The 23672-nt window shown below is 43.3% G+C and overlaps 1 protein-coding gene across 34 annotated transcripts in view; it reads left to right on the top strand.

Moving 5' to 3' along the window:
* Positions 1–23672, top strand: part of LOC110489370 (CLIP-associating protein 2) — a 113610-nt gene that overhangs the window by 26101 nt on the left and 63837 nt on the right. For all 34 annotated transcript variants that reach the window (XR_016493494.1, XR_016493493.1, XM_090227510.1 and 31 more), the window contains one exon: positions 4047–4144. Coding sequence is in view for 32 of the 34 variants with exons in the window: in XM_090227510.1 (XP_090083636.1) it covers positions 4047–4144 (98 nt within the window). In the remaining 2 variants the exon portion in view is untranslated. The remainder of the gene's footprint in view (positions 1–4046; positions 4145–23672) is intronic.

Genomic DNA, 23672 nt, shown 5'->3' with positions numbered 1-23672 from the left:
TGGGTGAGAGAACCCTGGTGTCACCGCTGAAACAGCTGGGTGAGAGAACCCTGGTGTCACCACTGAAACATGTTAAATAGCTGGGTGAGAGAGAACCCTGGTGTCACCGCTGAAACATGTTAAATAGCTGGGTGAGAGAACCCTGGTTTCACCGCTGAAACAGATGGGTGAGAGAACCCTGGTTTCACCGCTGAAACAGCTGGGTGAGAGAACCCTGGTTTCACCGCTGAAACAGATGGGTGAGAGAACCCTGGTGTCACCGCTGAAACATGTTAAATAGCTGGGTGAGAGAACCCTGGTGTCACCGCTGAAACAGCTGGGTGAGAGAGAACCCTGGTGTCACCACTGAAACAGCTGGGTGAGAGAACCCTGGTGTCACCGCTGAAACAGCTGTGAGAGAGAACCCTGGTTTCACCGCTGAAACATGTTAAATAGCTGGGTGAGAGAACCCTGGTGTCACCGCTGAAACAGCTGGGTGAGAGAGAACCCTGGTGTCACCACTGAAACAGCTGGGTGAGAGAACCCTGGTTTCACCGCTGAAACAGCTGGGTGAGAGAACCCTGGTGTCACCGCTGAAACATGTTAAATAGCTGGGTGAGAGAACCCTGGTTTCACCGCTGAAACAGATGGGTGAGAGAACCCTGGTTTCACCGCTGAAACAGATGGGTGAGAGAACCCTGGTGTCACCGCTGAAACAGCTGGGTGAGAGAACCCTGGTTTCACCGCTGAAACAGCTGGGTGAGAGAACCCTGGTTTCACCGCTGAAACATGTTAAATAGCTGGGTGAGAGAACCCTGGTGTCACCGCTGAAACAGCTGTGAGAGAGAACCCTGGTTTCACCGCTGAAACATGTTAAATAGCTGGGTGAGAGAGAACCCTGGTGTCACCGCTGAAACAGCTGTGAGAGAGAACCCTGGTTTCACCGCTGAAACATGTTAAATAGCTGGGTGAGAGAACCCTGGTGTCACCGCTGAAACAGCTGGGTGAGAGAACCCTGGTTTCACCGCTGAAACAGCTGGGTGAGAGAACCCTGGTGTCACCACTGAAACAGCTGGGTGAGAGAGAACCCTGGTGTCACCGCTGAAACAGCTGGGTGAGAGAGAACCCTGGTTTCACCACTGAAACATGTTAAATAGGTGGGTGAGAGAACCCTGGTGTCACCGCTGAAACAGCTGGGTGAGAGAGAACCCTGGTGTCACCACTGAAACAGCTGGGTGAGAGAACCCTGGTGTCACCGCTGAAACAGCTGGGTGAGAGAACCCTGGTTTCACCGCTGAAACAGCTGGGTGAGAGAACCCTGGTGTCACCGCTGAAACATGTTAAATAGCTGGGTGAGAGAACCCTGGTTTCACCGCTGAAACAGATGGGTGAGAGAACCCTGGTTTCACCGCTGAAACAGCTGGGTGAGAGAACCCTGGTGTCACCGCTGAAACATGTTAAATAGCTGGGTGAGAGAACCCTGGTGTCACCGCTGAAACAGCTGGGTGAGAGAGAACCCTGGTGTCACCACTGAAACAGCTGGGTGAGAGAACCCTGGTGTCACCGCTGAAACAGCTGTGAGAGAGAACCCTGGTTTCACCGCTGAAACATGTTAAATAGCTGGGTGAGAGAACCCTGGTGTCACCGCTGAAACAGCTGGGTGAGAGAGAACCCTGGTGTCACCACTGAAACAGCTGGGTGAGAGAGAACCCTGGTGTCACTGCTGAAACAGCTGGGTGAGAGAGAACCCTGGTTTCACCGCTGAAACATGTTAAATAGCTGGGTGAGAGAGAACCCTGGTTTCACCGCTGAAACAGCTGGGTGAGAGAACCCTGGTGTCACCGCTGAAACAGCTGGGTGAGAGAGAACCCTGGTTTCACCGCTGAAACATGTTAAATAGCTGGGTGAGAGAGAACCCTGGTGTCACCGCTGAAACATGTTAAATAGCTGGGTGAGAGAGAACCCTGGTTTCACCGCTGAAACATGTTAAACAGCTGGGTGAGAGAGCCCTGGTGTCACCGCTGAAACAGCTGGGTGAGCAAACCCTGGTGTCACCGCTGAAACAGCTGGGTGAGAGAACCCTGGTGTCACCGCTGAAACAGCTGGGTGAGAGAGAACCCTGGTGTCACCACTGAAACAGCTGGGTGAGAGAACCCTGGTGTCACCGCTGAAACAGCTGGGTGAGAGAGAACCCTGGTTTCACCGCTGAAACATGTTAAATAGCTGGGAGAGAGAACCCTGGTGTCACCGCTGAAACAGCTGGGTGAGAGAACCCTGGTTTCACCACTGAAACAGCTGGGTGAGAGAGAACCCTGGTGTCACCGCTGAAACAGCTGGGTGAGAGAGAACCCTGGTTTCACCACTGAAACATGTTAAATAGGTGGGTGAGAGAACCCTGGTTTCACCACTGAAACATGTTAAAATCTGGGTGAGAGAGAGAACCCTTTGGTTGGTGTACTGTCACTACAAAGATACAGGCGTCGTTCCTAACTCCGTTAACGGAGAGGAAGGAAACCACTCAGGGATTTCACCATGAGGTCAAAGGTGACTTTTAAACAGTTACACAGTTTAATGGCTGTGATAGAAAACTGAGGATGGATCAACAACATTGTGAAAACGAAGCCTGTACAGAATACAAATATTCCAAAACATGCATCCGGTTTGCAACAAGGCACTGAAGTTAAACTGCAAGAAATTTGCAAAGAAATTATCCTTAGCCTGAATACAAAGTGTTATGTTTGGGGCAAATCCAACACAACACATCACTGAGTACCACTCTTCATATTTTCAAGCATGGTGGTGGCTGCATCATGTTATGGGTATGCTTGTCATCAGCAACCACTTGGGAGTTTTTTAAGATAAAAAGAAAAGCTATAATCACAGGAAAAATCCTAGTGGAAAACCTGGTTCAGTCTGCTTTCCAACAGACACTGAGAAACAAATTCACCTTTCAGCAGGACAATAACTTAGAAAACACTGGAGTTGCTTACCAAGACGACTTTGAATGTTCCTGAGTGGCCTAGTTACAGTTTTGACTTAAATCAGCTTGAAAATATATGTCAAGACTTGAAAATCGCTGTCTAGCAATGATCAACAACCGACTTGACAGAGAAGAATTTTCACATACATTTTTTAAAATGTGAAAATATTGTACCATCCAGGTGTGCAAAGCTCTTAGACTTACCCAGAAAGACTCACAGCTGTAATCTCTCTTATAGACTTACCCAGAAAGACTCACAGCTGTAATCACTCTTAGAGACTTACCCAGAAAGACTCACAGCTGTAATCACTCTTAGAGACTTACCCAAAAAGACTCACAGCTGTAATCGCTCTTAGAGACTTACCCAGAAAGACTCACAGCTGTAATCACTCTTAGAGACTTACCCAGAAAGACTCACAGCTGTAATCACTCTTAGAGACTTACCCAGAAAGACTCACAGCTGTAATCGCTGCCAAAGGGGATTTTAACATTTTATAGGGGTATGAATACTTGTGTAAATCAGAATTCTGTATTTAATTTTCAATACATTTGAAAATACAAGTTTCTAAAAAACATGTTTTCACTTTGTCATTATAGGGTTTTGTGTGTAGATGAGGTGAGGGGGAAAAAAAACGCATATTTTTAATTCAGTCTGTAACACAACATGTGGACTAAGTCAAGGGGTGTGAATACTTTCTGAAGGCTCTGTAGATCATTCACACAGACACACACACCACACACACACACACACCACACACACCACACACAGACACACACACCACACCACACCACACCACACCACACACACACACGGGCAGTGTAACATCTCACTCTCTGGCCGGTCAGAGTTCTCTGATGCCACTCATCCTGTATGCCAGGAGTTTGTTTTATGATGGTTGTGTTTACAGTCCAGGGTCATTATTACAATCATACTAAACAATGTTCGATGCTTTATCCCCCTGCTAAGAGATCTGCTAACTCAACTGTGAATAATTTGAATTGCATAATATATATTTTCATTATTTAGTTATGTGGATAACGATACTGGATAACCGATATTGTGGGATGCTGTGTGTCCTGTGTGCAGGTCCGTGAGGCTGCCACAACATCTCTGGTGGATGTGTATCGCCACATAGGAGAGAGAGTCAGAGCCGACCTGGGAAAGAGTGGCCTGCCTGCCGCACGGTGAGGCTGTGTGTGTGTGTGTTTGTGTGTGTGTGTGGTGTGTGTGTGTGTGGTGTTGTGTGTGTGTGTGTGTGTGTGTTTGTGTGGTTGTGTCATGTATTGGCGTCAATCCAGTATCGTTGACACTTTTGGAGAAACCTGTGGAGAATAATGGTCTGTAAAGAATACTTCTAAAAATGAGTAGTTTGGTCGGTCGAGTCTGCAGGTCTGTAAAGAATACTTCTAAAATGAGTAGTTTGGTCGGTCGAGTCTGCAGGTCTGTAAAGAATACTTCTAAAAATGAGTAGTTTGGTCGGTCGAGTCTGCAGGTCTGTAAAGAATACTTCTAAAATGAGTAGTTTGGTCGGTCGAGTCTGCAGGTCTGTAAAGAATACTTCTAAAATGAGTAGTTTGGTCGGTCGAGTCTGCAGGTCTGTAAAGAATACTTCTAAAATGAGTAGTTTGGTCGGTCGAGTCTGCAGGTCTGTAAAGAATACTTCTAAAATGAGTAGTTTGGTCGGTCGAGTCTGCAGGTCTGTAAAGAATACTTCTAAAATGAGTAGTTTGGTCGGTCGAGTCTGCAGGTCTGTAAAGAATACTTCTAAAATGAGTAGTTTGGTCGGTCGAGTCTGCAGGTCTGTAAAGAATACTTCTAAAATGAGTAGTTTGGTCGGTCGAGTCTGCAGCTTTTGTGGCTGTGGTCTTTTTACTGGCCAGTGACCTCTGTCAGTGGTTTGGACTGTGAATACTAAGTGTATGTTACGTCCCGTGGTATCTCTGTCCCAGTCCACACCATGCTCCACTCTGCGCCTCACACAGTCGCACACAGAGACTCTTTATACTGGACAATGAAGAGGAGGACAGAGGAAGAGAGGGGAGGAGTGTGTCGTCTCTGAAGAGCTCCATTGAGTATACTTGCTCTCTGGTCACCGTGGTTACCGTAATAAGGAGTCCGTAGTGTTGTCATTCTGAGCACACACAGCCTCCTCTTTGCCGTCTCTCTCTCTTTCTGCCATCTCTCTCTTTCTGCCCTCTCTCTCTTTCTGCCCTCTCTCTCTTTCTGCCCTCTCTCTCTTTCTGCCCTCTCTCTTTCTGCCCTCTCTCTCTTTTTGCCCTCTCTCTCTCTTTTTGCCCTCTCTCTCTCTTTTTGCCCTCTCTCTCTCTTTTTGCCCTCTCTCTCTCTTTCTGCCTTTTCTCTCTTTCTGCCTTTTCTCTTTCTGCCCTCTCTCTTTCTGCCCTCTCTCTTTCTGCCCTCTCTCTTTCTGCCCTCTCTCTTTCTGCCTTTTCTCTCTTTCTGACTTCTCTCTCTTTCTGACTTCTCTCTCTTTCTGACGTCTCTCTCTTTCTGACGTCTCTCTCTTTCTGACGTCTCTCTCTTTCTGACTTCTCTCTTTCTGCCTTCTCTCTCCTCTCTCTCTTTGACTTCTCTCTCTCTCTATCAATTTCAATTAAATTTGCTTTAGTGTCATGACGTAACAATGTAGATATTGCCAAAGCATTGTTTGGCGATTTTTAATTATAACATAATTAATAATTACATTTGGGGAAATGGGGCTGATGTTTTTTATAGAATAGTGGCCAATTCGTTGATGTAAATATTGAAGAGTGCAGGGCTCAGATTGCAACCGTGGCGAAGGCCCCGCCCCTGATTAAATAGCTAGGTTATTTTCTTGCCAATTTTGATGCTGCACGTATTGATTTAATTATGTCATATATTTTACTCCCTACACCAGTTTCAGTGACTTTGTAGAACAGTCCTGTATGCCAAATAGAATCAAATGCCTTTTGAAAGTTGATAAAGCAAGCGTATATTTTGGTATTATTTTGGTGGACATGTTTATTATATCAGTGTGATCAAATTAAACTGTTTTAATATAGCCAATTGAAATGTTGTACAAGTGAGTTTGAGCATCTCATTTAGGATGCCATCAGGTCTGCATGCTTTTTTAAATTTGAGGGCATGACGTTTCCTATAGGGCTCCTGGTAAGTAATTGTTTAGTTTCCTATAGGGCTCCTGGTCAGTAATAGTTTAGTTTCCTATAGGGCTCCTGGTCAGTAATAGTTTAGTTTCCTATAGGGCTCCTGGTCAGTAATAGTTTAGTTTCCTATAGAGCTCCTGGTCAGTAATAGTTTAGTTTCCTATAGGGCTCCTGGTCAGTAATAGTTTAGTTTCCTATAGGGCTCCTGGTCAGTAATAGTTTAGTTTCCTATAGGGCTCCTGGTCAGTAATAGTTTAGTTTCCTATAGGGCTCCTGGTCAGTAATAGTTTAGTTTCCTATAGGGCTCCTGGTCAGTAATTGTTTAGTTTCCTATAGGGCTCCTGGTCAGTAATTGTTTAGTTTCCTATAGGGCTCCTGGTCAGTAATAGTTTAGTTTCCTATAGGGCTCCTGGTCAGTAATAGTTTAGTTTCCTATAGGGCTCCTGGTCAGTAATAGTTTAGTTTCCTATAGAGCTCCTGGTCAGTAATAGTTTAGTTTCCTATAGGGCTCCTGGTCAGTAATAGTTTAGTTTCCTATAGGGCTCCTGGTCAGTAATAGTTTAGTTTCCTATAGGGCTCCTGGTCAGTAATAGTTTAGTTTCCTATAGGGCTCCTGGTCAGTAATAGTTTAGTTTCCTATAGGGCTCCTGGTCAGTAATAGTTTAGTTTCCTATAGGGCTCCTGGTCAGTAATAGTTTAGTTTCCTATAGGGCTCCTGGTCAGTAATAGTTTAGTTTCCTATAGGGCTCCTGGTCAGTAATAGTTTAGTTTCCTATAGGGCTCCTGGTCAGTAATAGTTTAGTTTCCTATAGGGCTCCTGGTCAGTAATAGTTTAGTTTCCTATAGGGCTCCTGGTCAGTAATGGTTTAGTTTCCTATAGGGCTCCTGGTCAGTAATAGTTTAGTTTCCTATAGGGCTCCTGGTCAGTAATAGTTTAGTTTCCTATAGGGCTCCTGGTCAGTAATAGTTTAGTTTCCTATAGGGCTCCTGGTCAGTAATAGTTTAGTTTCCTATAGGGCTCCTGGTCACTAATAGTTTAGTTTCCTATAGGACTCCTGGTCAGTAATAGTTTAGTTTCCTATAGGGCTCCTGGTCAGTAATAGTTTAGTTTCCTATAGGGCTCCTGGTCAGTAATAGTTTAGTTTCCTATATAGCTCCTGGTCAGTAATAGTTTAGTTTCCTATAGGGCTCCTGGTCAGTAATAGTTTAGTTTCCTATAGAGCTCCTGGTCAGTAATAGTTTAGTTTCCTATAGAGCTCCTGGTCAGTAATGGTTTAGTTTCCTATAGGGCTCCTGGTCAGTAATAGTTTAGTTTCCTATAGGGCTCCTGGTCAGTAATAGTTTAGTTTCCTATAGGGCTCCTGGTCAGTAATTGTTTAGTTTCCTATAGAGCTCCTGGTCAGTAATAGTTTAGTTTCCTATAGAGCTCCTGGTCAGTAATGGTTTAGTTTCCTATAGGGCTCCTGGTCAGTAATGGTTTAGTTTCCTATAGAGCTCCTGGTCAGTAATAGTTTAGTCTCCTATAGGGCTCCTGGTCAGTAATAGTTTAGTTTCCTATAGAGCTCCTGGTCAGTAATAGTTTAGTTTCCTATAGGGCTCCTGGTCAGTAATAGTGTAGTTTCCTATAGGGTTCCTGGTCAGTAATAGTTTAGTTTCCTATAGGGCTCCTGGTCAGTAATAGTTTAGTTTCCTATAGAGCTCCTGGTCAGTAATAGTGTAGTTTCCTATAGGGTTCCTGGTCAGTAATAGTTTAGTTTCCTATAGGGCTCCTGGTCAGTAATAGTTTAGTTTCCTATAGGGCTCCTGGTCAGTAATAGTTTAGTTTCCTATAGGGCTCCTGATCAGTAATGGTTTAGTTTCTTATAGAGCTCCTGGTCAGTAATAGTGTAGTTTCCTATAGGGCTCCTGGTCAGTAATAGTGTAGTTTCCTATAGGGCTCCTGGTCAGTAATTGTTTAGTTTCTTATAGAGCTCCTGGTCAGTAATAGTGTAGTTTCCTATAGGGCTCCTGATCAGTAATGGTTTAGTTTCTTATAGAGTTCCTGGTCAGTAATAGTTTAGTTTCCTATAGGGCTCCTGGTCAGTAATAGTTTAGTTTCCTATAGGGCTCCTGATCAGTAATGGTTTAGTGTCTTATAGAGCTCCTGGTCAGTAATAGTGTAGTTTCCTATAGGGCTCCTGGTCAGTAATAGTGTAGTTTCCTATAGGGCTCCTGGTCAGTAATTGTTTAGTTTCTTATAGAGCTCCTGGTCAGTAATAGTGTAGTTTCCTATAGGGCTCCTGATCAGTAATGGTTTAGTTTCTTATAGAGTTCCTGGTCAGTAATAGTTTAGTTTCCTATAGGGCTCCTGGTCAGTAATGGTTTAGTTTCCTATAGGGCTCCTGGTCAGTAATAGTGTAGTTTCCTATAGGGCTCCTGGTCAGTAATGGTTTAGTTTCCTATAGGGCTCCTGGTCAGTAATAGTTTAGTTTCCTATAGGGCTCCTGGTCAGTAATAGTTTAGTTTCCTATAGGGCTCCTGGTCAGTAATAGTGTAGTTTCCTATAGGGCTCCTGGTCAGTAATAGTGTAGTTTCCTATAGGGCTCCTGGTCAGTAATAGTTTAGTTTCCTATAGGGTTCCTGGTCAGTAATAGTTTAGTTTCCTATAGGGCTCCTGGTCAGTAATAGTTTAGTTTCCTATAGGGCTCCTGGTCAGTAATAGTGTAGTTTCCTATAGGGCTCCTGGTCAGTAATAGTTTAGTTTCCTATAGGGCTCCTGGTCAGTAATAGTTTAGTTTCCTATAGGGCTCCTGGTCAGTAATAGTGTAGTTTCCTATAGAGCTCCTGGTCAGTAATAGTTTAGTTTCCTATAGAGCTCCTGGTCAGTAATAGTTTAGTTTCCTATAGGGCTCCTGGTCAGTAATAGTTTAGTTTCCTATAGAGCTCCTGGTCAGTAATAGTTTAGTTTCCTATAGAGCTCCTGGTCAGTAATAGTTTAGTTTCCTATAGAGCTCCTGGTCAGTAATAGTTTAGTTTCCTATAGGGCTCCTGGTCAGTAATAGTTTAGTTTCCTATAGAGCTCCTGGTCAGTAATAGTTTAGTTTCCTATAGAGCTCCTGGTCAGTAATAGTGTAGTTTCCTATAGAGCTCCTGGTCAGTAATAGTGTAGTTTCCTATAGGGCTCCTGGTCAGTAATAGTTTAGTTTCCTATAGGGCTCCTGGTCAGTAATAGTTTAGTTTCCTATAGGGCTCCTGGTCAGTAATAGTGTAGTTTCCTATAGGGCTCCTGGTCACTAATAGTTTAGTTTCCTATAGGGCTCCTGGTCAGTAATAGTTTAGTTTCCTATAGGGCTCCTGGTCAGTAATAGTTTAGTTTCCTATAGGGCTCCTGGTCAGTAATAGTTTAGTTTCCTATAGGGCTCCTGGTCAGTAATAGTTTAGTTTCCTATAGAGCTCCTGGTCAGTAATGGTTTAGTTTCCTATAGGGCTCCTGGTCAGTAATAGTGTAGTTTCCTATAGGGCTCCTGGTCAGTAATAGTTTAGTTTCCTATAGGGCTCCTGGTCAGTAATAGTTTAGTTTCCTATAGGGCTCCTGGTCAGTAATAGTTTAGTTTCCTATAGGGCTCCTGGTCAGTAATAGTTTAGTTTCCTATAGGGCTCCTGGTCAGTAATAGTTTAGTTTCCTATAGAGCTCCTGGTCAGTAATAGTTTAGTTTCCTATAGGGCTCCTGGTCAGTAATAGTTTAGTTTCCTATAGGGCTCCTGGTCAGTAATAGTGTAGTTTCCTATAGGGCTCCTGGTCACTAATAGTTTAGTTTCCTATAGGGCTCCTGGTCAGTAATAGTGTAGTTTCCTATAGGGCTCCTGGTCAGTAATAGTTTAGTTTCCTATAGGGCTCCTGGTCAGTAATAGTTTAGTTTCCTATAGAGCTCCTGGTCAGTAATGGTTTAGTTTCCTATAGGGCTCCTGGTCAGTAATAGTGTAGTTTCCTATAGGGTTCCTGGTCAGTAATAGTGTAGTTTCCTATAGGGCTCCTGGTCAGTAATAGTTTAGTTTCCTATAGAGCTCCTGGTCAGTAATGGTTTAGTTTCCTATAGGGCTCCTGGTCAGTAATAGTGTAGTTTCCTATAGGGCTCCTGGTCAGTAATAGTTTAGTTTCCTATAGGGCTCCTGGTCAGTAATAGTTTAGTTTCCTATAGAGCTCCTGGTCAGTAATAGTTTAGTTTCCTATAGGGCTCCTGGTCAGTAATAGTTTAGTTTCCTATAGGGCTCCTGGTCAGTAATGGTTTAGTTTCCTATAGGGCTCCTGGTCAGTAATTGTTTAGTTTCCTATAGGGCTCCTGGTCAGTAATAGTGTAGTTTCCTATAGGGCTCCTGGTCACTAATAGTTTAGTTTCCTATAGGGCTCCTGGTCAGTAATAGTTTAGTTTCCTATAGGGCTCCTGGTCAGTAATGGTTTAGTTTCCTATAGGGCTCCTGGTCAGTAATAGTTTAGTTTCCTATAGGGCTCCTGGTCAGTAATAGTTTAGTTTCCTATAGAGCTCCTGGTCAGTAATAGTTTAGTTTCCTATAGGGCTCCTGGTCAGTAATAGTTTAGTTTCCTATAGGGCTCCTGGTCAGTAATAGTTTAGTTTCCTATAGGGCTCCTGGTCAGTAATAGTTTAGTTTCCTATAGGGCTCCTGGTCAGTAATAGTTTAGTTTCCTATAGAGCTCCTGGTCAGTAATAGTTTAGTTTCCTATAGAGCTCCTGGTCAGTAATAGTGTAGTTTCCTATAGAGCTCCTGGTCAGTAATAGTGTAGTTTCCTATAGGGCTCCTGGTCAGTAATAGTTTAGTTTCCTATAGGGCTCCTGGTCAGTAATAGTTTAGTTTCCTATAGGGCTCCTGGTCAGTAATAGTGTAGTTTCCTATAGGGCTCCTGGTCACTAATAGTTTAGTTTCCTATAGGGCTCCTGGTCAGTAATAGTTTAGTTTCCTATAGGGCTCCTGGTCAGTAATAGTTTAGTTTCCTATAGGGCTCCTGGTCAGTAATAGTTTAGTTTCCTATAGGGCTCCTGGTCAGTAATAGTTTAGTTTCCTATAGAGCTCCTGGTCAGTAATGGTTTAGTTTCCTATAGGGCTCCTGGTCAGTAATAGTGTAGTTTCCTATAGGGCTCCTGGTCAGTAATAGTTTAGTTTCCTATAGGGCTCCTGGTCAGTAATAGTTTAGTTTCCTATAGAGCTCCTGGTCAGTAATAGTTTAGTTTCCTATAGGGCTCCTGGTCAGTAATAGTTTAGTTTCCTATAGGGCTCCTGGTCAGTAATAGTTTAGTTTCCTATAGGGCTCCTGGTCAGTAATAGTGTAGTTTCCTATAGGGCTCCTGGTCAGTAATAGTTTAGTTTCCTATAGGGCTCCTGGTCAGTAATAGTTTAGTTTCCTATAGGGCTCCTGGTCAGTAATAGTGTAGTTTCCTATAGAGCTCCTGGTCAGTAATAGTTTAGTTTCCTATAGAGCTCCTGGTCAGTAATAGTTTAGTTTCCTATAGGGCTCCTGGTCAGTAATAGTTTAGTTTCCTATAGAGCTCCTGGTCAGTAATAGTTTAGTTTCCTATAGAGCTCCTGGTCAGTAATAGTTTAGTTTCCTATAGAGCTCCTGGTCAGTAATAGTTTAGTTTCCTATAGGGCTCCTGGTCAGTAATAGTTTAGTTTCCTATAGAGCTCCTGGTCAGTAATAGTTTAGTTTCCTATAGAGCTCCTGGTCAGTAATAGTGTAGTTTCCTATAGAGCTCCTGGTCAGTAATAGTGTAGTTTCCTATAGGGCTCCTGGTCAGTAATAGTTTAGTTTCCTATAGGGCTCCTGGTCAGTAATAGTTTAGTTTCCTATAGGGCTCCTGGTCAGTAATAGTGTAGTTTCCTATAGGGCTCCTGGTCACTAATAGTTTAGTTTCCTATAGGGCTCCTGGTCAGTAATAGTTTAGTTTCCTATAGGGCTCCTGGTCAGTAATAGTTTAGTTTCCTATAGGGCTCCTGGTCAGTAATAGTTTAGTTTCCTATAGGGCTCCTGGTCAGTAATAGTTTAGTTTCCTATAGAGCTCCTGGTCAGTAATGGTTTAGTTTCCTATAGGGCTCCTGGTCAGTAATAGTGTAGTTTCCTATAGGGCTCCTGGTCAGTAATAGTTTAGTTTCCTATAGGGCTCCTGGTCAGTAATAGTTTAGTTTCCTATAGGGCTCCTGGTCAGTAATAGTTTAGTTTCCTATAGGGCTCCTGGTCAGTAATAGTTTAGTTTCCTATAGGGCTCCTGGTCAGTAATAGTTTAGTTTCCTATAGAGCTCCTGGTCAGTAATAGTTTAGTTTCCTATAGGGCTCCTGGTCAGTAATAGTTTAGTTTCCTATAGGGCTCCTGGTCAGTAATAGTGTAGTTTCCTATAGGGCTCCTGGTCACTAATAGTTTAGTTTCCTATAGGGCTCCTGGTCAGTAATAGTGTAGTTTCCTATAGGGCTCCTGGTCAGTAATAGTTTAGTTTCCTATAGGGCTCCTGGTCAGTAATAGTTTAGTTTCCTATAGAGCTCCTGGTCAGTAATGGTTTAGTTTCCTATAGGGCTCCTGGTCAGTAATAGTGTAGTTTCCTATAGGGTTCCTGGTCAGTAATAGTGTAGTTTCCTATAGGGCTCCTGGTCAGTAATAGTTTAGTTTCCTATAGAGCTCCTGGTCAGTAATGGTTTAGTTTCCTATAGGGCTCCTGGTCAGTAATAGTGTAGTTTCCTATAGGGCTCCTGGTCAGTAATAGTTTAGTTTCCTATAGGGCTCCTGGTCAGTAATAGTTTAGTTTCCTATAGAGCTCCTGGTCAGTAATAGTTTAGTTTCCTATAGGGCTCCTGGTCAGTAATAGTTTAGTTTCCTATAGGGCTCCTGGTCAGTAATGGTTTAGTTTCCTATAGGGCTCCTGGTCAGTAATTGTTTAGTTTCCTATAGGGCTCCTGGTCAGTAATAGTGTAGTTTCCTATAGGGCTCCTGGTCACTAATAGTTTAGTTTCCTATAGGGCTCCTGGTCAGTAATAGTTTAGTTTCCTATAGGGCTCCTGGTCAGTAATGGTTTAGTTTCCTATAGGGCTCCTGGTCAGTAATAGTTTAGTTTCCTATAGGGCTCCTGGTCAGTAATAGTTTAGTTTCCTATAGAGCTCCTGGTCAGTAATAGTTTAGTTTCCTATAGGGCTCCTGGTCAGTAATAGTTTAGTTTCCTATAGGGCTCCTGGTCAGTAATAGTTTAGTTTCCTATAGGGCTCCTGGTCAGTAATAGTTTAGTTTCCTATAGGGCTCCTGGTCAGTAATAGTTTAGTTTCCTATAGAGCTCCTGGTCAGTAATAGTTTAGTTTCCTATAGAGCTCCTGGTCAGTAATAGTGTAGTTTCCTATAGAGCTCCTGGTCAGTAATAGTGTAGTTTCCTATAGGGCTCCTGGTCAGTAATAGTTTAGTTTCCTATAGGGCTCCTGGTCAGTAATAGTTTAGTTTCCTATAGGGCTCCTGGTCAGTAATAGTGTAGTTTCCTATAGGGCTCCTGGTCACTAATAGTTTAGTTTCCTATAGGGCTCCTGGTCAGTAATAGTTTAGTTTCCTATAGGGCTCCTGGTCAGTAATAGTTTAGTTTCCTATAGGGCTCCTGGTCAGTAATAGTTTAGTTTCCTATAGGGCTCCTGGTCAGTAATAGTTTAGTTTCCTATAGAGCTCCTGGTCAGTAATGGTTTAGTTTCCTATAGGGCTCCTGGTCAGTAATAGTGTAGTTTCCTATAGGGCTCCTGGTCAGTAATAGTTTAGTTTCCTATAGGGCTCCTGGTCAGTAATAGTTTAGTTTCCTATAGGGCTCCTGGTCAGTAATAGTTTAGTTTCCTATAGGGCTCCTGGTCAGTAATAGTTTAGTTTCCTATAGGGCTCCTGGTCAGTAATAGTTTAGTTTCCTATAGAGCTCCTGGTCAGTAATAGTTTAGTTTCCTATAGGGCTCCTGGTCAGTAATAGTTTAGTTTCCTATAGGGCTCCTGGTCAGTAATAGTGTAGTTTCCTATAGGGCTCCTGGTCAGTAATAGTTTAGTTTCCTATAGGGCTCCTGGTCAGTAATAGTTTAGTTTCCTATAGAGCTCCTGGTCAGTAATAGTGTAGTTTCCTATAGGGTTCCTGGTCAGTAATAGTGTAGTTTCCTATAGGGCTCCTGGTCAGTAATAGTTTAGTTTCCTATAGAGCTCCTGGTCAGTAATGGTTTAGTTTCCTATAGGGCTCCTGGTCAGTAATAGTGTAGTTTCCTATAGGGCTCCTGGTCAGTAATAGTTTAGTTTCCTATAGGGCTCCTGGTCAGTAATAGTTTAGTTTCCTATAGAGCTCCTGGTCAGTAATAGTTTAGTTTCCTATAGGGCTCCTGGTCAGTAATAGTTTAGTTTCCTATAGGGCTCCTGGTCAGTAATGGTTTAGTTTCCTATAGGGCTCCTGGTCAGTAATTGTTTAGTTTCCTATAGGGCTCCTGGTCAGTAATAGTGTAGTTTCCTATAGGGCTCCTGGTCACTAATAGTTTAGTTTCCTATAGGGCTCCTGGTCAGTAATAGTTTAGTTTCCTATAGAGCTCCTGGTCAGTAATGGTTTAGTTTCCTATAGGGCTCCTGGTCAGTAATTGTTTAGTTTCCTATAGGGCTCCTGGTCAGTAATAGTGTAGTTTCCTATAGGGCTCCTGGTCACTAATAGTTTAGTTTCCTATAGGGCTCCTGGTCAGTAATAGTTTAGTTTCCTATAGGGCTCCTGGTAAGTAATGGTTTAGTTTCCTATAGGGCTCCTGGTCAGTAATAGTTTAGTTTCCTATAGGGCTCCTGGTCAGTAATAGTTTAGTTTCCTATAGAGCTCCTGGTCAGTAATAGTTTAGTTTCCTATAGGGCTCCTGGTCAGTAATAGTTTAGTTTCCTATAGGGCTCCTGGTCAGTAATAGTTTAGTTTCCTATAGGGCTCCTGGTCAGTAATAGTTTAGTTTCCTATAGGGCTCCTGGTCAGTAATAGTTTAGTTTCCTATAGGGCTCCTGGTCAGTAATAGTTTAGTTTCCTATAGGGCTCCTGGTCAGTAATAGTTTAGTTTCCTATAGAGCTCCTGGTCAGTAATAGTTTAGTTTCCTATAGGGCTCCTGGTCAGTAATAGTTTAGTTTCCTATAGGGCTCCTGGTCAGTAATAGTGTAGTTTCCTATAGGGCTCCTGGTCACTAATAGTTTAGTTTCCTATAGGGCTCCTGGTCAGTAATAGTGTAGTTTCCTATAGGGCTCCTGGTCAGTAATAGTTTAGTTTCCTATAGGGCTCCTGGTCAGTAATAGTTTAGTTTCCTATAGAGCTCCTGGTCAGTAATGGTTTAGTTTCCTATAGGGCTCCTGGTCAGTAATAGTGTAGTTTCCTATAGGGTTCCTGGTCAGTAATAGTGTAGTTTCCTATAGGGCTCCTGGTCAGTAATAGTTTAGTTTCCTATAGAGCTCCTGGTCAGTAATGGTTTAGTTTCCTATAGGGCTCCTGGTCAGTAATAGTGTAGTTTCCTATAGGGCTCCTGGTCAGTAATAGTTTAGTTTCCTATAGGGCTCCTGGTCAGTAATAGTTTAGTTTCCTATAGAGCTCCTGGTCAGTAATAGTTTAGTTTCCTATAGGGCTCCTGGTCAGTAATAGTTTAGTTTCCTATAGGGCTCCTGGTCAGTAATGGTTTAGTTTCCTATAGGGCTCCTGGTCAGTAATTGTTTAGTTTCCTATAGGGCTCCTGGTCAGTAATAGTGTAGTTTCCTATAGGGCTCCTGGTCACTAATAGTTTAGTTTCCTATAGGGCTCCTGGTCAGTAATAGTTTAGTTTCCTATAGGGCTCCTGGTCAGTAATGGTTTAGTTTCCTATAGGGCTCCTGGTCAGTAATAGTTTAGTTTCCTATAGGGCTCCTGGTCAGTAATAGTTTAGTTTCCTATAGAGCTCCTGGTCAGTAATAGTTTAGTTTCCTATAGGGCTCCTGGTCAGTAATAGTTTAGTTTCCTATAGGGCTCCTGGTCAGTAATAGTTTAGTTTCCTATAGGGCTCCTGGTCAGTAATAGTTTAGTTTCCTATAGGGCTCCTGGTCAGTAATAGTTTAGTTTCCTATAGAGCTCCTGGTCAGTAATAGTTTAGTTTCCTATAGAGCTCCTGGTCAGTAATAGTGTAGTTTCCTATAGAGCTCCTGGTCAGTAATAGTGTAGTTTCCTATAGGGCTCCTGGTCAGTAATAGTTTAGTTTCCTATAGGGCTCCTGGTCAGTAATAGTTTAGTTTCCTATAGGGCTCCTGGTCAGTAATAGTGTAGTTTCCTATAGGGCTCCTGGTCACTAATAGTTTAGTTTCCTATAGGGCTCCTGGTCAGTAATAGTTTAGTTTCCTATAGGGCTCCTGGTCAGTAATAGTTTAGTTTCCTATAGGGCTCCTGGTCAGTAATAGTTTAGTTTCCTATAGGGCTCCTGGTCAGTAATAGTTTAGTTTCCTATAGAGCTCCTGGTCAGTAATGGTTTAGTTTCCTATAGGGCTCCTGGTCAGTAATAGTGTAGTTTCCTATAGGGCTCCTGGTCAGTAATAGTTTAGTTTCCTATAGGGCTCCTGGTCAGTAATAGTTTAGTTTCCTATAGGGCTCCTGGTCAGTAATAGTTTAGTTTCCTATAGGGCTCCTGGTCAGTAATAGTTTAGTTTCCTATAGGGCTCCTGGTCAGTAATAGTTTAGTTTCCTATAGAGCTCCTGGTCAGTAATAGTTTAGTTTCCTATAGGGCTCCTGGTCAGTAATAGTTTAGTTTCCTATAGGGCTCCTGGTCAGTAATAGTGTAGTTTCCTATAGGGCTCCTGGTCACTAATAGTTTAGTTTCCTATAGGGCTCCTGGTCAGTAATAGTGTAGTTTCCTATAGGGCTCCTGGTCAGTAATAGTTTAGTTTCCTATAGGGCTCCTGGTCAGTAATAGTTTAGTTTCCTATAGAGCTCCTGGTCAGTAATGGTTTAGTTTCCTATAGGGCTCCTGGTCAGTAATAGTGTAGTTTCCTATAGGGTTCCTGGTCAGTAATAGTGTAGTTTCCTATAGGGCTCCTGGTCAGTAATAGTTTAGTTTCCTATAGAGCTCCTGGTCAGTAATGGTTTAGTTTCCTATAGGGCTCCTGGTCAGTAATAGTGTAGTTTCCTATAGGGCTCCTGGTCAGTAATAGTTTAGTTTCCTATAGGGCTCCTGGTCAGTAATAGTTTAGTTTCCTATAGAGCTCCTGGTCAGTAATAGTTTAGTTTCCTATAGGGCTCCTGGTCAGTAATAGTTTAGTTTCCTATAGGGCTCCTGGTCAGTAATGGTTTAGTTTCCTATAGGGCTCCTGGTCAGTAATTGTTTAGTTTCCTATAGGGCTCCTGGTCAGTAATAGTGTAGTTTCCTATAGGGCTCCTGGTCACTAATAGTTTAGTTTCCTATAGGGCTCCTGGTCACTAATAGTTTAGTTTCCTATAGGGCTCCTGGTCAGTAATGGTTTAGTTTCCTATAGGGCTCCTGGTCAGTAATAGTTTAGTTTCCTATAGGGCTCCTGGTCAGTAATAGTTTAGTTTCCTATAGAGCTCCTGGTCAGTAATAGTTTAGTTTCCTATAGGGCTCCTGGTCAGTAATAGTTTAGTTTCCTATAGGGCTCCTGGTCAGTAATAGTTTAGTTTCCTATAGGGCTCCTGGTCAGTAATAGTTTAGTTTCCTATAGGGCTCCTGGTCAGTAATAGTTTAGTTTCCTATAGAGCTCCTGGTCAGTAATAGTTTAGTTTCCTATAGAGCTCCTGGTCAGTAATAGTGTAGTTTCCTATAGAGCTCCTGGTCAGTAATAGTGTAGTTTCCTATAGGGCTCCTGGTCAGTAATAGTTTAGTTTCCTATAGGGCTCCTGGTCAGTAATAGTTTAGTTTCCTATAGGGCTCCTGGTCAGTAATAGTGTAGTTTCCTATAGGGCTCCTGGTCACTAATAGTTTAGTTTCCTATAGGGCTCCTGGGTCAGTAATAGTTTAGTTTCCTATAGGGCTCCTGGTCAGTAATAGTTTAGTTTCCTATAGGGCTCCTGGTCAGTAATAGTTTAGTTTCCTATAGGGCTCCTGGTCAGTAATAGTTTAGTTTCCTATAGAGCTCCTGGTCAGTAATGGTTTAGTTTCCTATAGGGCTCCTGGTCAGTAATAGTGTAGTTTCCTATAGGGCTCCTGGTCAGTAATAGTTTAGTTTCCTATAGGGCTCCTGGTCAGTAATAGTTTAGTTTCCTATAGGGCTCCTGGTCAGTAATAGTTTAGTTTCCTATAGGGCTCCTGGTCAGTAATAGTTTAGTTTCCTATAGGGCTCCTGGTCAGTAATAGTTTAGTTTCCTATAGAGCTCCTGGTCAGTAATAGTTTAGTTTCCTATAGGGCTCCTGGTCAGTAATAGTTTAGTTTCCTATAGGGCTCCTGGTCAGTAATAGTGTAGTTTCCTATAGGGCTCCTGGTCACTAATAGTTTAGTTTCCTATAGGGCTCCTGGTCAGTAATAGTGTAGTTTCCTATAGGGCTCCTGGTCAGTAATAGTTTAGTTTCCTATAGGGCTCCTGGTCAGTAATAGTTTAGTTTCCTATAGAGCTCCTGGTCAGTAATGGTTTAGTTTCCTATAGGGCTCCTGGTCAGTAATAGTGTAGTTTCCTATAGGGTTCCTGGTCAGTAATAGTGTAGTTTCCTATAGGGCTCCTGGTCAGTAATAGTTTAGTTTCCTATAGAGCTCCTGGTCAGTAATGGTTTAGTTTCCTATAGGGCTCCTGGTCAGTAATAGTGTAGTTTCCTATAGGGCTCCTGGTCAGTAATAGTTTAGTTTCCTATAGGGCTCCTGGTCAGTAATAGTTTAGTTTCCTATAGAGCTCCTGGTCAGTAATAGTTTAGTTTCCTATAGGGCTCCTGGTCAGTAATAGTTTAGTTTCCTATAGGGCTCCTGGTCAGTAATGGTTTAGTTTCCTATAGGGCTCCTGGTCAGTAATTGTTTAGTTTCCTATAGGGCTCCTGGTCAGTAATAGTGTAGTTTCCTATAGGGCTCCTGGTCACTAATAGTTTAGTTTCCTATAGGGCTCCTGGTCAGTAATAGTTTAGTTTCCTATAGAGCTCCTGGTCAGTAATGGTTTAGTTTCCTATAGGGCTCCTGGTCAGTAATTGTTTAGTTTCCTATAGGGCTCCTGGTCAGTAATAGTGTAGTTTCCTATAGGGCTCCTGGTCACTAATAGTTTAGTTTCCTATAGGGCTCCTGGTCAGTAATAGTTTAGTTTCCTATAGGGCTCCTGGTCAGTAATGGTTTAGTTTCCTATAGGGCTCCTGGTCAGTAATAGTTTAGTTTCCTATAGGGCTCCTGGTCAGTAATAGTTTAGTTTCCTATAGAGCTCCTGGTCAGTAATAGTTTAGTTTCCTATAGGGCTCCTGGTCAGTAATAGTTTAGTTTCCTATAGGGCTCCTGGTCAGTAATAGTTTAGTTTCCTATAGGGCTCCTGGTCAGTAATAGTTTAGTTTCCTATAGGGCTCCTGGTCAGTAATAGTTTAGTTTCCTATAGGGCTCCTGGTCAGTAATAGTTTAGTTTCCTATAGGGCTCCTGGTCAGTAATAGTGTAGTTTCCTATAGGGCTCCTGGTCAGTAATAGTGTAGTTTCCTATAGGGCTCCTGGTCAGTAATAGTGTAGTTTCCTATAGAGCTCCTGGTCAGTAATAGTGTAGTTTCCTATAGAGCTCCTGGTCAGTAATAGTTTAGTTTCTTATAGAGTTCCTGGTCAGTAATAGTTTAGTTTCCTATAGGGCTCCTGGTCAGTAATAGTTTAGTTTCCTATAGGGCTCCTGGTCAGTAATAGTTTAGTTTCCTATAGGGCTCCTGGTCAGTAATAGTTTAGTTTCCTATAGGGCTCCTGGTCAGTAATAGTTTAGTTTCCTATAGGGCTCCTGGTCAGTAATAGTGTAGTTTCCTATAGGGCTCCTGGTCAGTAATAGTGTAGTTTCCTATAGGGCTCCTGGTCAGTAATAGTGTAGTTTCCTATAGAGCTCCTGGTCAGTAATAGTGTAGTTTCCTATAGAGCTCCTGGTCAGTAATAGTTTAGTTTCTTATAGAGTTCCTGGTCAGTAATAGTTTAGTTTCCTATAGGGCTCCTGGTCAGTAATAGTTTAGTTTCCTATAGGGCTCCTGGTCAGTAATAGTGTAGTTTCCTATAGGGCTCCTGGTCAGTAATAGTGTAGTTTCCTATAGGGCTCCTGGTCAGTAATAGTGTAGTTTCCTATAGAGCTCCTGGTCAGTAATAGTGTAGTTTCCTATAGAGCTCCTGGTCAGTAATAGTTTAGTTTCTTATAGAGTTCCTGGTCAGTAATAGTTTAGTTTCCTATAGGGCTCCTGGTCAGTAATAGTGTAGTTTCCTATAGAGCTCCTGGTCAGTAATAGTGTAGTTTCCTATAGGGCTCCTGGTCAGTAATAGTGTAGTTTCCTATAGGGCTCCTGGTCAGTAATAGTGTAGTTTCCTATAGAGCTCCTGGTCAGTAATAGTGTAGTTTCCTATAGAGCTCCTGGTCAGTAATAGTTTAGTTTCTTATAGAGTTCCTGGTCAGTAATAGTTTAGTTTCCTATAGGGCTCCTGGTCAGTAATAGTGTAGTTTCCTATAGAGCTCCTGGTCAGTAATAGTGTAGTTTCCTATAGGGCTCCTGGTCAGTAATAGTGTAGTTTCCTATAGGGCTCCTGGTCAGTAATAGTTTAGTTTCCTATAGGGCTCCTGGTCAGTAATAGTTTAGTTTCCTATAGGGCTCCTGGTCAGTAATAGTGTAGTTTCCTATAGGGCTCCTGGTCAGTAATAGTGTAGTTTCCTATAGAGTTCCTGGTCAGTAATAGTTTAGTTTCCTATAGGGCTCCTGGTCAGTAATAGTTTAGTTTCCTATAGGGCTCCTGGTCAGTAATAGTGTAGTTTCCTATAGGGCTCCTGGTCAGTAATAGTGTAGTTTCCTATAGAGTTCCTGGTCAGTAATAGTTTAGTTTCCTATAGGGCTCCTGGTCAGTAATAGTTTAGTTTCCTATAGGGCTCCTGGTCAGTAATAGTGTAGTTTCCTATAGGGTTCCTGGTCAGTAGTTGGGGAGTCCAGTGGATTTTGATGGTCCTTTCTCTAATCCATTCAACTTCTCTTTAATTTGCCGTTGTTCTGCGTTTGTGTCAATTCCAACGGTGTTGTAGAGTGTTTTAAAATGGGTTGTCCATATGTCACCATTTTCTATGACTAATTCCACTTTTATTTTTATTTTTTTTAGGTTTTTCCAATTTTGCTAGAAGTTGTTTGTGTTTATGGACTCCTCAATTAGTGTCAGCTGCTTGCTGTTCTGCTGTGCTTTTTTGGTTCTGAGTACGTTTATAGAGTTTTAAAGTCTCACAGTAATGAAGGTGTTATTCACCATTATTTGGGTCTCTGTGCTTTTGGTTGGAAAGTGTTTATGTTTTTTACTCATTGTTTTACAATCTGCATCAAACCAGTTGTCGTCTGTGGTCCTTTTTACATTTAATTTGGTCAATTTCAGTTGTGCTTCTTTTGCTGTTTTCGTGTGTGTGTGTGTGTGTGTGTGTGTGTGTGTGTGTGTGTGTGTGTATTTATTTATTTTCCCGGATATATGTGTGTGTGTGCGTATGTATGTATGTATGTATGTATGTATGTATGTCGGATGTTTTACGTACACTTAGGTTGGAGTCATTAAAACTCGTTTTTCAACCACTCCACAAATTTCTTGTTAACAAACTATAGTTTTGGCAAGTCGGTTAGGACATCTACTTTGTGCATGACACAAGTCATTTTTTCCAACAATTGTTTACAGACAGATTATTTCACTTATAAATTCACTGTATCACAATTCCAGTGGGTCAGAAGTTATACACTAAGTTGACTGTGCCTTTAAACAGCTTGGAAAATTCCAGAAAACGATGTCATTCTCATAGGCTAATTGACATTATTTAAGTCAATTGGAGTTGTACCTGTGGATGTATTTCAAGGCCTACCTTCAAACTCGGTGCCTCTTTGCTTGACATCATGGGAAAATCAAAAGAAATCAGCCAAGACCTCAGAAAAAAATTGTAGACTTCCACAAGTCTGGTTTATCCTTGGGAGCAATTTGAAGGTACCTGAAGGTACCACGTTCATCTGTACAAACAATAGTACGCAAGTATAAACACCATGGGACCACGCAGCCGTCATACCGCTCAGGAAGGAGACGCGTTCTGTCTCCTAGAGACAATGTCAGCCTTTACGCCATGTCTCCTGTTGAATTATGACGTCAACATCTAACCTCTTCAGTCTAAAGGTTGAGGAGTCTAGGCCCTGAATGTTCCACATGTTAACTGATAGGGATTTCATGTTGCAAGAAGAGAGAATAACACTGTATAAAAATACAATAACTATTAACTGCTAAGTTGTTAAGAGTGAGATAAACAGGATACCAGCAAACATTTGTTCTGATATGTGTGTATGTGCGTGTTAAGTGGTGATGTATTGGAGGAGCTGTTTAATCCACTCAATCCTCCATACTTCTCCTGTTCTCTATGAACCTCCACGTAGCTACACTGGTCCTGCTGTTGGGCCCTGTGGAGGGGAGGGGGCCCTGTGGAGGGGGCCCTGTGGAGGGGAGGGGGCCCTGTGGAGGGGAGGGGGCCCTGTGGAGGGGAGGGGGCCCTGTGGAGGGGAGGGGGCCCTGTGGAAGGGAGGGGGCCCTGTGGAGGGGAGGGGGCCCTGTGGAAGGGAGGGGGCCCTGTGGAGGGGAGGGGGCCCTGTGGAGGAGAGGGGGCCCCTGTGGAGGAGAGGGGGCCCCTGTGGAGGAGAGGTGGCCCCTGTGGAGGAGAGGGGGCCCCTGTGGAGGAGAGGGGGCCCTGTGGAGGAGAGGGGGCCCTGTGGAGGGGAAGGGACCCTGTCTGGGCCAGGGGACTGCCTCTGGTCTGGTAGAGGTGGTGGTCTGTTGCGGGGTAGTAGACTGGGACCGGTCCAGTCTGGCTAAGCCGATGGAGGTGGTGATGCTCTGGTGGTGGGTGGGGCCTGTGGGGGTGCGCTGGGTCTGGTGGGGGCTTGGAGCTCCTTGGTGGTGCAGTGGTCTGGTAGGGGTCTCTGGGTGGTCCTCTGTCCAGTGCGGCATGGGGTGTTTTGTCTACCAACTGCCACGTCCTTTAGAGACTTGACAAACATCCCTACTGTCTGCTTCCTCGGGTGGGAGTGGTCGTGCAGATGCTCTGGGGTGATTGTTGGGTGGTGAGCAATGTGTACATTCGGGAGTAGGCCACACCCTCTGGTGATGTCAGCTTTGATTTTCTGAATGGGGCAGCGGAGTGGAGATGGTGAGGCCCTCTCTGCTACTCTATTGATCAGGCTGCCTACTCTCTCCTTCTTCTCTCGCAGGTTGTTGGTGCCTGTGGTGAATAATTAATGTAGCCTGGTGTGACTAAGTCAGGCTGGGACAGGATGTGGAGTGCATCCTGTGTTTTTGCGGGGGTGGACACATCTCTGTAGTAGGTGTCCGCATATGAAACTCCTTGTTGACTGGGGGTGTGGGTAAAGGGTGTTTAGTATGGGGGGGGGGGGGGGGGGGCGGACTCC

Source organism: Oncorhynchus mykiss, chromosome 30 (genome assembly GCF_057628025.1).
Source record: "Oncorhynchus mykiss isolate SJ-2025 chromosome 30, ASM5762802v1, whole genome shotgun sequence".
In the NCBI taxonomy this organism is placed as follows: Eukaryota; Metazoa; Chordata; class Actinopteri; order Salmoniformes; family Salmonidae; genus Oncorhynchus; species Oncorhynchus mykiss.
This window is presented reverse-complemented; position numbering and strand designations above follow the sequence as displayed.